The sequence below is a fragment of the Hemitrygon akajei genome, chromosome 23 (genome assembly GCF_048418815.1).
Source record: "Hemitrygon akajei chromosome 23, sHemAka1.3, whole genome shotgun sequence".
Classification (NCBI taxonomy): domain Eukaryota; kingdom Metazoa; phylum Chordata; class Chondrichthyes; order Myliobatiformes; family Dasyatidae; genus Hemitrygon; species Hemitrygon akajei.
This window is the reverse complement of record NC_133146.1, coordinates 21935872-21952942: the sequence shown is the minus strand read 5'-3', so window position 1 is coordinate 21952942 and position 17071 is coordinate 21935872. Positions and strand designations below refer to the sequence as shown.

General features: G+C 43.1%; 1 protein-coding gene across 2 annotated transcripts in view; it reads left to right on the top strand.

Moving 5' to 3' along the window:
* Positions 1 to 5266, top strand: part of stox1 (storkhead box 1) — a 39408-nt gene extending 34142 nt beyond the window's left edge. For both annotated transcript variants that reach the window (XM_073027179.1, XM_073027180.1), the window contains exon 4: positions 3082 to 5266. In XM_073027179.1, the coding sequence (XP_072883280.1) occupies positions 3082 to 3238 (157 nt within the window). In that variant the 3' untranslated portion in view covers positions 3239 to 5266. The remainder of the gene's footprint in view (positions 1 to 3081) is intronic.
* Positions 5267 to 17071: the final 11805 nt, after the last annotated feature.

The window sequence follows — 17071 nt, the reverse complement described above, 5'->3', positions numbered from 1 at the left end:
GTGACATAGCTGCCCACAGCGGTAGGGGCCACACTCTGCTCTCCCCTGCTACATAGGCCAACCTATCCGATGGTCTCCTAACTCAGAGACCTCTGTCCTTCCTCATCTACCTCTTCATGTTCCAACACTACTGGGGATACTTCTGGTCTACCTGGCGTGGCCTCCCCCAGCCTATCACTCATGCCCACCTGCAACTCGGACCCCTTGGTTGAGCCCCGCTTCATCCTTTGCAGGGTCCCGCTGCAACCTAGGCTGTCCACAGGTAGCTCCCTCCCCAATTTCACCTGACTCAGCGTGAGAAGGGTTGCGAGTCTCTTCCTCAATCAGTGGGGAGTTAGCAAAAGGCAACATATACCACACCCCCATGTACTCATCCTCTGAACCAGTATCCTACTCGGGGGCAGGGGCCAGTCTAACCTCTCCTGCTGTTGGTCCTGGAGTCGCCCCATGACACCGCAGGGTCCTCTCACTAGGTGTGGGCGCCAGGTCGGGCTCTGGGTCAACCTGTACTTCTTGTCCCACAGGCAGAAGGTGGTTCCAGTGGAGAATCTTGACAGGCCCATTCCCATCCTCTGGTTTCACCCGGAAAACTAGTAGGTTTGGCATTTGACTCTCCACCACATAGGGTGTGACTGCCCAGTGGTCAGGCAACTTATGCTTCCAGGTAGCCCCAAATTCCTTATGAGGACTCAGTCTCCCAGCTTGAGTTGGGAGAACCTGACCTTTTGATCATACCTCCTCTTATTTCCTTGATTCTGCTTGGCAGCCACAACCCCAGCTAGTTCATAAGCCCTTTTCAGCCCTCTTCTCATATCAGACACATACTTCAGATGAGTCTTCGGTGGTAGGTCACCCTCATCAGTCCCAAAACAAAGATCAATGGGCAAACTCACCTCACGCCCAAACATCAGATAATATGGCAAGTACCCAGTAGCTTCATTTCGGGTACAGTTGTAACAGTGAACCAGATGCCCAATATGTTGACTCCACCTGCTCTTCTTACTGATCTCCAAGGTTCTCAGCATGTCTAGCAAGATCCAATTAAACGTCTCGGGCTGGGGATCACCCTGTGGGTGTTAAGGTGTAGTCCTCGACTTCTCGACACCAAGTAGTCTCAGTAACTCATGGATGAGCCTAATCCTGAAAACCCATTCCTGATCATTATGTATCTGCCCGGGAGGCCATAGTAAATGAAATACTTCTCCCATAACACTTTTGCCACCATAGATGCCCTCTGGTCCTTGGTAGGAAAAGCCTGTGCATATCTGGTGTAGTGATCCATGATGACTAAGACATTCACCATATTGCTGGCATCTGGTTCTATTGACAGGAAATCCATACACACCAGTTCCAGGGGCCCCCTGCACTCTGCAAGTGGGTCAAAGGGAGCTGCCCACATAGGCAGCTCCGTACACATCGAAAGGACAACTTACAGTATTCTTTGAGCTCCGGCTTTATTTGGAGCCAGTAAAACTGGTTTCTGAGCAATCCATAGGTCTTTTCAACCCCAAAATGTCCAGAGTCATCATGAAGTGACTTCAACACAACTCTCTGGTACTTCTCAGGCAGAGCCAGCAGGGAATGCTGAGGTTGGTCCAGAGGTGACGTGACACATCTGGTTCCTCAGCTCCAACCTGGGCCATTCCCTCAGTAATGGAGGCTTTGCAGCGTGTTTCGTCTTTTCCACTTGAGCCATGTCTCCCTTTTTGACCGCTGACCAAACGGTACCGATGCCCGGGTCATCTTGCTGAGCAGTTGCCACTCCCCCAAAACTCAATTCTGGTATCTGCTTTGTCTTCAGAGCAGTCAGGTTACAGTAAATTTCTGAAATGGCGTCATCCGAAACTCCCAATTCATCCACCGCTCAGTCCTGACCCTCCTTTCCCTCTGTCTTCGCGGTGATGGCAAACTGACACATGGCCTTCACCCCTGGGGCAGGAGCGCTCTCCTTGTCCCTGTCCAGTCCCTCATGCACCTGTCGGGACAAAGCATCTGCATCAATGTTCCGGCTCCCCGGCCAGTACTTCAGGCTGAAATCATAGGCAGACACACCACCAACCACCGATGGCCTGTGGCATCCAGTTTCGCCAAGTCAGGATACAAGTTAGAGGGTTGTTGACCGTCCTTGCCTCAAACTTGGCCCTGTAAAGATAGTCACTCAACTTATCCAGCACCACCCATTTTAACACCAGAAATTCCAACTTGTGAGTGGGATAGTTTTTCTCGGAGGGTGACAGACTCCGACTGAAAAATGCAACAGGCCTCAACCGGTTGCCCTGATCCTGATATAGGACGCCCCCTAAACCCTCTTGGCTGGCATTCGTATGCAGCACATGCGGCAATTGGGGGTCCACAGAAGCCAACAAAGGCACCTGTGTCAGCAGCTCCTTCAGCAACTGAAAGGCCGCTTCACATTTCACATCCCACCTCACTCCAAGAGGCTCTGAAAGGCTAAGAGATGCTTTACCTTCCTCTCCTTTTGTCCTCCTCCCTTTCATCCCCAGAGGAGGGTAACCACACAGAAGCTGATTTAAAGGGTGACTCACTTTCGCCTAGCTCCTCACGAACCTCAAATAGGAACCACAGAACCCAAGGAACGAGTGCAAAGTGCTCACAGTCTGGGGCCTTGGCCGTGTGGTCACTGCCTCTATCTTAGATGAATACTTAGCTACTCCATCCCGTGAGACTATGTGCCCAACATAGCTGACAGACATCTTGCAGAACTGGCACTTGTCCAGGGAAAGTTTTAACCCTTCAGCTTTCAGGTGGCCCAGCACCTTCAGTAGCCTCACTTCATGGTATGAGTGTGGAGGGAGAGAGCAATGGTGAGTTATGATCTATGTGTGCTATAATAGGGTAGTGGAAATGGATTCAATACTAACCTTTGTGTAACTGAATAAATACCAAAAAGGTAATGCTTTACAGAGCCACAGTAATGAGGAGAAGATTGAACCAATGAAGATAGCATCATCAGATGGTATAAACTGATTGCCCTCCTTGCATCACCCTATGATATTTCTTAAGTTGCAGAGTATAGAAACGATAACTCCGATAATTCTTTAACTGGAACTTCTTTTCCAGGACCAGAGCGAGTTTGGCATCAAATAATTCCATTGTCCTCAGCAACCTGAAGAGGCAGAGCTTGATGCTGAATTTCGGGACCCTCAGCAGCAGTGGGCGAAGTGGGGTTTTGTCTCAGCATCCTCTGCTACAGCTCACACCAGTGATGAACGTTTGATTGACAGACACATTCTCCAGCCAACGAATGCAAAGTATGAGATGAACCTCTTGCCCGATCTGTGTATTAAGCTGTCTGCACTGGGAATCAGTTCTGTATTACACAGCTTTTATTAATTAACTCTTTTTTTAAAACACAGCCTTTTAATCATTTCTACTTGAGACTTATTAATTTTAGACTATAAGACAAAGGAGCAGAAGTCGGCTATTCGGCCTGCCATTTTATCACGAGCTGATCCATTCTCCCATTTAGCCCCACTCCACAGCCTTCTCACCTTTGATGCCCTGGCTACTCAGATACCTTTCAATCTCTGCCTTAAATACACCCAATGACTTGGCCTCCACTGTCACCTGTGGCAACAGATTCCACAGATTCACCACCCTCTGGCTAAAAAAAATTTCTTCACATCTCTGTTCTGAATGGGCGCCCTTCAATCCTTAAGTCATGCCCTCTCGTACTAGTCTCCCCCACCATGGGAAACAACTTTGCCACATCCACTCTGTCCATGCCTTTCAACATTTGAAATGTTTCTAGGAGCTCCCCCCTCATTCTTCTAAACTCCAAGGAGTACAGTCCAAGAGCGGTCAAACGTTCCTCATATGTTAACCCTCTCATTCCTGGAGTGGGAAAAGAACTACAGTTACTACTTATTATAGGTTACTACTAAAAGAAGTGTTGGTATGAAAATACTTCTAAAGCAATTGAAAATAAATGCTTTCCTTAAAAAAACGAGACCAATCATTTAAGCAAGTTTTGAAACTCTGGAGTTTTCTGATTGGATGTAAGGTTGAGAGGCGCTTAACTGAAATCTTCCAGTTTTCAGAATCACAAAGAATTGTTGCAGCAGGAGTTAAGTCAGTTTTGCCCATTGAGTCTGTACACTGGAGTAATGCAGTGACCCCTGCTCTCACAGCCTCTCCCAAGAGCAGGGCAATTCTTTTCTTTCTGGATCCCCTCTCAAAGTAACAGTTGAATCTGCCCCTCTATTAATCCTGGCCATGCAATCCACTCTCTGCATAAATAAGATTTTCCACTTGTTACTTTTGTTTTTAGTGGTCAATGATCTTTATTCTATGACCCCTAGTTCTTAACCCCTCTATCAGTTGGAACAGTTTTTCTTTCTACTCTGTCCATACCCTTCAAGACCTTCTATCTCTATCAGATCTTCCCGTGACCTTTCCTGTTCTGAAGGGAATAGCGCCAAGCTTCTATAATCTAGTCAAAGTTTAAAGTACAAAATATGTATATATTATACAACCTTGAGATTCGTCTCCCAACAGGCAGCTGCGAAACAAGGAAACCCAAAAGAACCCATATTTAAAAAAAGACCATCAAGCTCCCAATATGCAGAAGGAAAAAAAGCACAAGCAAATAGCATTCAGAACTGAAGTTCAATGCCAAGCCGAGCAAACCTCGAGGAGCAGCGAGCTGAACTGGTCTGTCACTTGCCGTGGGCCCCGACACCCTGACCTTTTCAATCTGGCCCGGCGCCTAAACTGATGTCCAAACATTGTGTTCAATCACCTCAATATGCTCAGGTGCCCGAACCTCGCCACCTCGATTCGGCCTGTAACTGAACTTTCCAATTCAGCACGGCGCTTAAGTCTCCATCCAAGTATCACATTCAGCCGAATCAGTGCGCTCTGGGGCCTGGATCTATTCAACTAACGACATAGATTCACCAAACTTAAAAACTTCAAGGATTCATTTCAGTCGGTCTTTTCTGTGCTTTCTCTAAGCCCGTCACATCTTTCTTCCTTCATTTACCGAGCAGTTACAAATGGGATTGAGCATTGTACTCTGATCAGTGAACATCCACACATCTGACCTTCTGATAGACGCAAAGTCAAGGCAAAAGTCGAAGTAAATTTATTATCAGAGAACATGTATGTTTACATAAACTACCTTATAATCCATTTTCTGACAGGCATTTACAGGAAAATAAAGAAATACAATAGTATTTATGAAATCCATACACAAAGACAAACAAACAGATAAATTGTGCAAATAAAACATAAATAATTCTGAAAATCTGAGTTGTAGAGTCCTTGAAAGTAAATCTGTGATGAGTGAAGTTATCCAAGCTGGTTCAGGAGCCCGATGGTTGTAGGGTCATAACTATTCCTGAACTCGGTAATGTGAGACCCAAAGCTCAGAATCAGGTTTATTATCACCGGCATGTGTCATGAAATGTGTTAACTTAGCAGCAGCAGTTCAATGCAATACATAATCTAGAAGAGAAATAATAATAATAAATCAATCAATCAGTTACAGTATACATATATCGAGTAGATTAAAAATCATACAAAAACAGTAATAATATATTTAAAAAGTGAGGTAGTGTTTGAGGGTTCAATGTCCATTTAGGAATCAGAAGAAGAGGGGAAGAAGCTGTTCCTGAATCACTGAGTGTGTACCTTTAGGCTTCTGTACCTCCTGCCTGATGGTAACAGTGAGAAAAGGGCATGCCCTGGGTGCTGGAGGTCCTTAATAATGGACACTGCCTTTCTGAGACACTGCTCCTTGAAGATGTCCTGGGTACTTTGTAGGCTAGTACCCAAGATGGAGCCGACTAAATTTACAACCCTCAGCAGCTTCTTTCGGTCCTGTGCAATAGCCCCTCCATACCAGACAGTGATGCGGCCTGTCAGAATGCTCTCTATGGTACATCTATAGCAGTTTTTGAGTGTATTTATTGACATACCAAATCTCTTCAAACCTCTAATGAAGTATAGTCACTGTCTTGCCTTCTTTATAACGGCATCAATATGTTGGGACCAGGATAGTTCCTCAGAGATCTTGACACCCAGGAACTTGAAACTGCCCACTCTCTCCACTTCTGATCCGTCTATGAGGATTGGTATGTGTTACTTTGTCTTACCCTTCCTGAAGTCCACAATCAGCTTTCATCTTACTGACATTGAGTGCCAGGTTGTTGCTGTAACACCACTCCACTAGTTGGCATATCTCACTCCTGTACACCCTCTCGTCACCATCTGAGATTCTACCAACAATGGTTGTATCATCAGCAAATTTATAGATGGTATTTAAGCTATGCCTAGCCACATGATCTTGGGTATAGAGAGAGTAGAGCAGTGGGCTAAGCACACATCCCTGACAGGCACCAGTGTTGATCGTCAGCGAGGAGGATATGTTATCACCAATCCGCACATATTGTGGTCTTCCAGTTAGGAAGCTGAGGATCCATCTGCAGAAGGAGGTACAGAGGCCCAGGTTCTGTAACTTCTCAATCAGGATTGTGGGAATGATGCTATTAAATGCTGAGCTATAGTCGATGAACAAAGTGGACATAGAAGGCATTGAGTTCATCTGGTAGTGAAGCATCGCTGCTATTCATGCTATTGGGTTTTGCTTTGCAGGAAGTAATGCCTTGCAAACCCTGCCAAAATTGTCATACATCGGATGTCGCATCCAATCTCATTCTAAATTGTCTCTTCGCCCTTGAAATAGCCCTCCGCAAATCATACCTGGTTTTCTGGTACAGGCCTGGGTTGCCAGACTTGAATGCCACAGATCTAGCCTTCAGTAGATGATGTACCTCCTGGTTCATCCACAGCTTTTGGTTTGCAAATGTACAGTAAGTCTTTGTGGACACACATTTATCCACACAGGTTTTAATGAAGTCGGTAACAACTGCAGCATACTCATCCAGGTTTGAAGATGAATTCCTGAATACAGTCCAATCCACTGATTCAAAATAGTCCTGTAAGTGCTCCTGTGCTTCCCTTGTCCAAACCTTCTTGGTCCTCACTGCTGGTGCTGCAGTCTTCAGTCTCTGTCTATACTCAGGGAGTAGAAGTACAGCCAGGTGATCAGACTTCCTGAAGTGAGGGCGTGGAATAGCACGGTAGGCATTCTTGATGATGGTGTAACAATGGTTTAGTGTGTTTCTTCCTCTGGTATTGCAAGTGATCTGTTGATGGTAACTGCTTAGTGATTTTTTCAGACTGGCCTCGTTAAAATCCCTCAAAATGATGGTGAAGGCGTTAGGGTGCGCTGTTTGTGCATGTTGATCCCATTGCTCAGATCATCTAAAGCCTGATTGACATTGGCCTGAGGTGGAATGTAAACTGCTACCAAACTGACCTTGGAGAACTCCCGTGGTAAAAAGGACGGCATTTAACTACTAGATATTCCAGTTCTAGTGAGCAGAATTGGGACAGCACTGATATATTTGTGCACCAAGAAGAGTTGATCATGAGGTATACTCCTCCACCTCTGCTTTTGAGAGACCCTATAGAACTATCCTGAAGATCTAGCTCTGAGATCATTGGTTTTATTCACCAGAGACTGCATGTTTGCCAGTAAGATAGTCGGTACTGGGAGTTTAAAATCCCCATTTCCTGAAACACACTTGTATCCCTGACTTGCAGCCACGTTTCCTGCCTGGAATCCTATGAGAACGAATCCATCAGTTTTAAGCAGCAATAGTTTGTTTAAACACATTAAGACATCTTTGTTAACTGTACTGATCTTGGAAGCAGTCATGCTTTTAGCTGTATCAGGCTGAAACGAGAATATTTAATCGTATCCATTGAGAGTCCTGCTGCTACACAAGTCACCCCTAGGTGCTCCGGAAGTATCTGCTGCCTGATGGTAGTACTGAGAGGAGAGCATGGCCTGGATTATGGGAGTGTTTGATGATGGGTGTTGCTTTCTTGTGGCAGCGCTCCTTGTAGGTGTGCTCAGTGTTGAGGTGGAACTTTCCTGGGATGGACTGGGCCTTTGATGAAACAGCTGAATCCAGAACACTGCCCAGAAGAATTTTTGCACTGATACCCTGGGCTGAACTGATTGACCTCCAAGAATCACAACCTCCTTTCTTTGTCCGAGATGTGACTCCAGCCACTGGAATCTTTACTGTACCTCCTGTTCCCATTGACTTCAATTTATCAGAGCTCTTTGATGCCATACTCAGTGAAACGCTCCCTGGATGTCAAGGGCAGTCACTCTCTCCTCTGGAAATCCAGTTCTTTGGTCTGTAGTTGGTGAAACAGTGTGTTCCTGGTGAAACTCTAACTGGGGATGGTGAACAGGCTATTGATGTTGTGTGATAGTATGGTCAATGACACTTTCAATCACTTTGAGTTATCGAGAAATGCAGCATAGAAACATGCTCTTCAGCCAGTGAGTCCGTGCCAGCCATCAACCACTCATTTACATGACTCCATTTTTAAAATTGTCCCCATGCTGCTCTCAACCTCCACTCAACAAGCACTGGGAGAGATTCACAGTGGCCAATTAGTGTCCCAGTCTGCAATGTGGGAGGAAACCAGAGCACCCGGAGGACACCAATGCAATCACAGGAGAACGTACAAACTTCACACAGACAGCACGAGTTCAAGATTGAACCCTGGTCTCTGGTGTTGTGAGGCACTGGTTCTATTAGCTACTAGTATTGAGAGTAGATTAAATAGGGTGTAATTAGTCAGGCATTTGTCCTGCTTTGTGAACAGGCCATATCTGGGCAATTTTCCTTATTGCTCAGACAGATTCAGAATTGGGTTTAGTACCACCTGCATACATTGTGAAATTTGTTAACTCTGTGGCAGCAGTACAATATAGAAATATAATCTACTTGATAATAGAGGGAAAAAAATTGAATTACAGTCGCGTTGAGGTTTTGGTATTGTTGTGCAATACCCTTTTTTTCCAAACATAGCAACGTGCATTTCTGACAAAGAAAATTGAACTTTTGTCTCATCTGAACATTATCGCAGAAGTATTGTGGAGCATCCAGGTAGTTTTTTGCAAACTTGAGACATGCAGCAAGTTTTTTTTGGAGAGCAGTGGTTTCCTCCGTGGTGCCCTTCCATGAACACCATTCTTGTTCAGTGTTTTTCCTATAGTGGACACATGAACAGAGACTTTAGCAAGTTCTAGAGATTTCTGCAAGTCTTCTGTTGTTACCCTTTGAGTTCTTTTTCATCTCCTTTGGCATTGAAGCTTGTGATCTTCGCAGGATGCCCACTCCTAGGGAGAGCAGCAACAGTATTTGAGTTTCCTCCATTTGTGGAGAATTTCTTTTCCTGTGGACTGATGAACATTCAGGTCTCTGAAAATGCTTTTGTAGCCTTTTCAGCTTCTTGCATCTCTACAATTTTTCTAAGGTTCTTTGGAAGTTATTTTGATCAAGGAATGGTGCAGATAAACAGATCTTCCTTGAGAAGAGCAGGCTCTGTCAGTAACCTGGACTTTATGTCATTTTTTAAAATAGGGCAGGGAATCTCTACAACCCACACCTTGAATCTCATCTCACTGATTGAAGAAGGTTCATAAACTTTTTCTTGCAACTGTGTATATTAAATCGTTAAATTAAATAAGTAGTGCAAAAACAGAATTTTTAAAAAAATGTAATGAGGTAATGTTCATGGGTTCAATGTCCATTCAGAAATTAGGTGGCTGAGGGGAAGAAGCTGTTCCTGAATCACTGAGTATGTGGCTTCACGCTTCTGTAACTCCTTTCCAATGGTAACAATGAGAAGAGGGCACGTCCTGGATGGTGGGGGTCCTTATTGAAGAAATGCTGCCTTTTTGATCCTTTCTTGGATACTACAGAGGCAAGTGCCTATGATGGAGCTGACTAAGTTTAGAATTCTCTGCAACTTACTTCAATCCTGTGCAGTAGCCCCCATACCAGATGATGATGCAGCCAGTCAGATGCTCTCCACTGAAGATCTGTAAAAATTTGTGAGTGCCTCCACAGTTCCCTGGTGTAGAAAATTCTAAAAAGTCACCACCTTCTGGGTGAAGAAATTTCTTCACACCCCTATCCTAAATGGCCAGTTGCTTTTTCTGAGGACACAATCCAAGGTCAAGATACTCCTTCCAGGGGAAAATTGTCTTTCCATTTACACTATCTAGACTTGTAAGGATTTTGTATATTTCACTCTTACCTCCAAACCTTAGAGCAGAATTAGGCCATTCTGTCCATTGGGTCTGCTCCACCATTCCATTATGTCTGATTTATTATCCCTCTCAACCGGATAATCCTGCCTTCTCCCCATAACCTTTTTGACACCTTTACTAATGAAGAACGTACTAACCTCCACTTTAAATATACCTAATGAATTGGCCTCCACAGCTGTCTGTGGTAATGAATTTCACAGATACACCACTCTCTGGCTAAAGAAATTCCTCCTAATCTCTGTTCTAAAGGGACATCCTTCTATTGTGATCCTAGTCGTGGATCTTCCCCACTATAGGAAAACATCTCTACGTCCACTCTATCTAGGTCTTTCAATATTCGACAGTGCCTTGATAGGCCTAATCTGGTTCATTTCCACTCTAAGACGACTGTGCCATTCCATTTTGTACTCAATAAAATCTAGCATACATTTTACCACCAAAATTCCTTGCTGTCCCTGCAGGTAAACTTTATGTTTTGTGTAAAATGTTGCCCACATCTTCCTGAACACTGACATAGTTTAATCTCTGAACTTTTAAAAATGCTGTCTTTTTCTTATTTCCAACAATGGATGACCTCATTTATATATGGTACACTCCATCCATTACTATAGATGTTTAACCCTTGCACTGCTAGTGCAATGAGGTTGCAGTATCATTTACATCAAACACTGCATCTAGGCTACACATTAGCGCCTGGCAGACTTGGAGCATCCACTATCAAGATCATAGAATCATACAGCTTATTCCAAATGTGGTCTAAACAAGGTATTACAGAGCTGCAACATCACTTCACAGCTCTCGAACTAAATCCCCCAACTAATGATGCACCATGCACCTTGACAACCCTATCAACTTGCATGGTAACTTCTGAGGGATCTCTGGACCTGATCTCTCTGACTGTCCACACTGCCAAGAATCCTGACATTAAACTTGTATTCTGCCTTCAAATCAGATCTTGTAAAATGAATCACTTCACACTTTTTCTGTTGCTTCTCAGCCCAGCTCTGCATCCTGTCAATGTCCCATGATAACCTACAACAACCCTTAATGCTATCCACAACTCCACCAACCTTCATGTCGTCTGCAGACTTACCAAACCACCCTTCCATCTTCCCATCTAAGTCATTTGTAAAAAAAATCACAAACAGTTTGGGTCCCAGAACAGATCCCTGTGGAACACCACTGGTCATCGACCTCCAGGCAGAATAATCTCCATCTACTACCACTCTCTGCCTTCTATAGGCAAGCCAATTCTGAATCTACACAACCAACTTTCCTTGAATCCCATGCCTCCTGGCTTTCTGAATGAACTTACCATGGGGAACCTTAACAAATGCCTCACTAAATTCCACATATACCGCTACTCTACTTTCATCAATGCACTTTGTCACATCCAGCTCATGAGTCATGACCTGTCCTCAGAGCCATGTTGACTATCCCTCAGCAGACTATGATTGTCTAAATGCTCATTAATCCTGCCTCTAAGAATCCTCTCCAATAATTTGCCCACCACTGAAGTAAGACTCACTGATCTACAGTATAATTCTCAGGAACCCAACTTCCTTTCTTGAACTAAGGAATAACATTTACCACCTTCCAATCATCTGGTACTATTCCCTGTAGTCAATGAGTACACAAAGATTGTCCCCAAAACTGCAGTAATCTCTTCCCTCACTTCCTGTAGTAACCTGAGGCATATTCCGTCTGGCACTAAGGACTTATCCATACTAATGTTTTTCAGAAGTTCTAGCACATCCTCTTTCTTAATATCAACATGTTCCAGCATATCAGCCTGTTCTATGCTGTCCTCACAAATGTCAAGGGCCCCATCACTAGTGAATACTGAAGCAAAGTATTCATTAAAGGTGTCTCCTATCACCCCTGATTCCAGGCACATGTTTCCTCCTCCATGTCTGATCTATCCTACCTTCACTCTTGCCATCCTCTTGTTCTTCACATACATGTAGAATGCCTTGGGGGTTTTCCTTAATCTTACTTCCCAGAGGATTATTGTGACCCCTGTAGCTCTCCTAAGTCTATTCTTCAGCTCTTTCTCAGTGACTTTGTAATTCTCTAACAGCCTGTCTGATCCTTGCTTCCTAAACCTTAAATAAGCTTCCTTCTTCATCTTGACTAAATGTTCCACATCTCTTGTCAACCATGGTTCCTTTACCCTAACATCACTTTAAGATCATCCCTCTCTCCTGCACTCAAAGAAATAAAGTCCTGGCCTGTCCAACCTCTCCCTATAACTCAGACACTCACGTCTTGTCAACATCCTTGTAAATCTTTTCTGTACTCTTTCAAGTTTAGTAATAGTTTCCCCTGGTGACCAAAACTGAACACAATATTGCAAGTACAGTTTCACCAGCATCCTATACAACAACACCATGACCTCACACAATGCTGGAGGAACTTAACAGGCTAGGTAGCATCTATGGAAAAGAGTACAGTCAATGTTTTGGGCAGAGACCCTTCATCAAGATTGTGCTCTTTTTTCATAGATGCTGCCTGGCCTGCTGAGTTCCTCCAGCATTGTGTGTGCATTGTTTGGATTTCCAGCATCTGCAGATTTTCTTTTCTTTGTGAACACCAATTTTTATATTCATTGCCCTGTCTTATGAAAAGCAGCATATCAAAAGCCTTCTTCAGCATGCTGTCCACCTGTAACTCCACTTTTCAAAAGGCAACACTTGCAATTACCTGAATTAAACAACATTCGTCATTCCTTGGATTACTCAGCTGATCAAGATTTCCCTGTAAACTTCATTGTCCATTATAGCACCTATTTTAGTGTCATCTTCAAACTTACTGACCATGCCTTGTATGTTCTGATCCAGATCATTGATATAGATATATATTTTTTTCTTTTCTTTTGTATTTGCATAGTTTCTGGTCTTTTGCATATTGGTTGTTGGTCCATCTCTGTCATGTGCAGTTTTTCATTGACTCTTTTGTGTTTCTTTCTATTTACTGTGAATTCCCACAAGAAAATGGATCTCATGTTAGTATTGGTAATAAATTTACTTTGAACTTTGATGACAAACAGTACAGCCCAGCACAGAACTCCAAGGCACAGGCCTTCAGTCTGCGAAACAACCTTCTACAATGACCCTCTACTTTCTACCATCAAGGCAATTTTGTATTCATCTAGCTAGCTTTCCCTAGATTCCACGTATCCACCTAGTAGAGCAGCCTACAGTGTGAACTTTATCAAAGACCTTACTGAAGTCCATATAAATCTGCTGCCCTGAACTTATCAACGTTCTTGGTCACCTCATCAAAAAAACTCAAGCTCGTAAAACATGATCTCCCATGCACAAAGCCGTGTTGACTACGTATTGTTTTGTAAGCATTAAACCAATTGAAAGGAAAACAAGGGAGCTGGGAATGAGAGTCTAACTTTGTTTTTACTTTTAAGTGAGACATGCACATATAATATGGTGGGTGATGATGTACACATGTAATTCACATTTTTACATATAACCCATACCAAATTATTTAAATTAACAAGAATGTTTAATCAAAGAAAATATTTATGATACACAAAGGTTGGGGTGTTGTGGATAGTCTGGAGGGTTGTCAGAGGTTACAGCAGGACATCGCTAGAATGCAGAACTGGGCTGAGAAGTGGCAGATGGACTTCAACCCAGATAAGTGTGAGGTTCATTTTGGTAGGTCAAATTTGAAGACAGAATATAGTATTAATGGTAAGACTCTTGGCAGTGTGGAGGATCAGAGAGATCTGGGTTCTGTGTCCATAGGACACTTAGAGCTGCTACGCAGGTTAACAGTGTTGTTAAGAAGGAGTATGGCGTGTTAGCATTCATCAACCATGGGACTGAGTTCAAGAGCCATGAGGTAATGTTACAGCTACAGTATATAAGACTTTGGTCAGACCCCCCTTGGATTTCTGTGTTCATTTCTAGTCACCTCACTACAGGAAGGAGGCAGATATCATAGAAAGAGTGCTGAGGAGATTTACAAGGATGTTGCCTGGATTGAGGAGCATGCCTTATGAGAATAGGCTGAGTGAACTTGGCCTTTTCTCTTTGGAGTGACAGAGGATGAGAGGTGACCTGATAGAGGTGTATAAAATGAGGGGCATTGATTGTGTGGATAGCCAGAGGCTATTTTCCAGGGGTGAAGTCGCTAACACAAGGAGGCATAGTTTTAAGGTGCTGAGAAGGAGGTGCAAGGGGGATGTCAGAGGTAAGTTTTTCCACACAGAGAGTAGTGGGTGTGTGAAATGCACTGCCAGTGAAGGTAGTAGAGGTGGATACAGTAGGGTCTTTTAAGAGACTCCTAGGTAGGTACTGGAGCTTAGAAAAATAGAGGGCTATGTGGTAGGGAAATTCTGGGCAGTTTCAAGAGTAGATTACATGATTGGCACAATATTATGGGCTGAAGGGCCTATAATGTGCTGTAGATTTCTGCATTTCTATTTACAAAATTAATCAAATACTACTGAAATATTAAATACACAAATCTCCATACTGCTTAGCAATAAACTCTAACTCATTATAGAATGCACTTCAACTATATATACAGTATACTCTGTAATGCAACTACCACTCAGACATCCACAACAATTTTAAACTGTCCGATTCAGGCCTAAAGATTTAATCGCTGCGGAGGCTAACTTACTCTTGTGGGATAATGTTTTTCCTGACAAGGGGGAATCACTTTGCTTGTCAGGAGAGACTTATAGCTGTGAAACAATCGCAGGTTCTGGGGCCCCCTCCCTGGTGGTTGTAGGAGTTAACTCTGGGACTGCAGGAAGTGGTTCTAACTGCTCCAGCCACCTTTCTTCTGGACCTGTTGGCTTCCCAAACAGTGCATGGCAAGCTTCAGTGAAGGACGTGGATTATAATCTGTGAGTACAGTGTCTGACATCATCATTTCCTTTTCATTTTGGAAAGTCACCTCACATGGTTTTGTCCATTGCCACTTCTTCCTGATTTGTAGTAATGAGTTCAAGGGGTGGAGCACAGTAGCCAGGTTTGGCAGGAACCTGTTTTGGTGATTGACAAATCCTAAAAAGGACCACAAGTGTGACACGTCATTTGGCCTTGGGGCATCCACCACTGATTGAATTTTGCCAACACACTTGTGTAATCCTTATCTGCTGATGGTGTGACCACAGTAAGTGATGCCTGGTTTTAAGAATTCACACTTGTGTGTGCTCTGAGCCCATAATCTTCTAATCATTTTTAACACCATCTTCAGATTTTGGAAAAGTTCCTTGTCATCCTTATTACTTGTAATATGATGTCATCCAGGTAACACGGAGGGCCTGGTCAGCTTTGCAGCACCTGGTCCATAGCTTTCTGCCAGAGTGCAGGTGCAGATGCTATTCCAAAAGTAAGCCTATTATAATGATAAAGCCCTTTGTGAGTGTTTATGGGAGGAGCACTTTGGACTCTTCTTCCATCTCCATCTGTAGGTAGGCCCCAGATAAGTCCACTTTGCTGAAGTGTTTCCCTCCAGAAAGGTTTGCAAAGATATCCTGTCCTGGGCAGAGGGTATTGATCTACTTTCAGTACTGGGCTGATGGTGACCTCAATAATCACCACAGGATCTGACAAATCCATTCTTCTTGGCTACCAGTACCACTGGCATTTTCCAAGCTCTACTCAAACTTGGAGAGAATTCCTTCAGCCTCCATGTGATCTAGCTCACTGACTATTATGGATGGCTTTGCAAAACTTTGATGTAGCATTTTCATTTAACACTATTTTACCCTTGACATGTTTGAGTTTTCCAACACCGTCCTTGAACACTGCTATGGCATCATACAGTACCTTTCTTAATTTGCTTTTAGTTGACTTTTGCAGAGGATAAGTCATGCAAACAGTGGATGGATCTCCAGTCAAGTTGTAGTTGTCTCAGCCAGTCATGGCTCCACAATGCTGGACCTCCTGTTTTTACCACTTAGAAGCCCAATATGGCTTGTTGGTTGTTGTATTTCACTGTTACAAATGTCATTCCCACAGGAATTATCTTTCAACAGTATAAGTTCTTAGTTGGATATCTGCAGGCTGCAGTTCAGTATCTTTGAAATATCATTCAAACTCATTTTGTGGAATGACTGAAACAGCGAACCAGCGTCCAATTCCATTTCAATTAATTTTTTGTTCACTTCTGCTATAAGCCATATTATTAGTCTATTATTAGTTTTTACACTGTAAATCTCAAGGCTCCTCAGTCCTGTATCACTCTCATCATTATCAGATTTTTCATCAACAGCATGCAGACCAGTGCTCTTTTGAAAACTGCAACTTGACTTTTTAAATCCTTTATTCTTTCCTGTGCCGTTCATTTATTATTGTTTACCAGACAGGCTCTTTGTATGTGTTGTATTTTCTGCATGTTCCACCTTTAAACTTACATTAGTCTGGTGTGTGTGAACCTCTGCTACAACGATAACACAATTGTTTCGGCCAGGAAGATATCTGTTTAGATGTTACAATTTTGTTCACACTGAGTTTCATTCATGACTGCAACATAATTGCATCTCTGGCTGCTGTTTCTATGGACACAGCTATTTCAACTGCTCTTTCAAATGTAAGTTGTGCTTCAGTTAGAAGTCATTTTTGAATGTTTTCCTGTAAGATTCCACAAGCTAAATGATCTCTCAGTATTTTATTAATCTCATTACTGAACTGACAATGCTGAGACAATCTCTTCAATTCAGTCATGGTCGCTGAAATGGACTCTGCTTTTTGATTCTGTTTATTTCATCTGGGTGGCCTCCAACTTGATAGCATAAATATTAGGTTTAATAGTACTAGCATACATCATGCCATAAAATTTGTTGTCTTTGTGGCAATACATAATGGAGAAAAATACTGTGAATATATATATTTACTGTAATTCACAGTATTTTCTCTCATATATAGT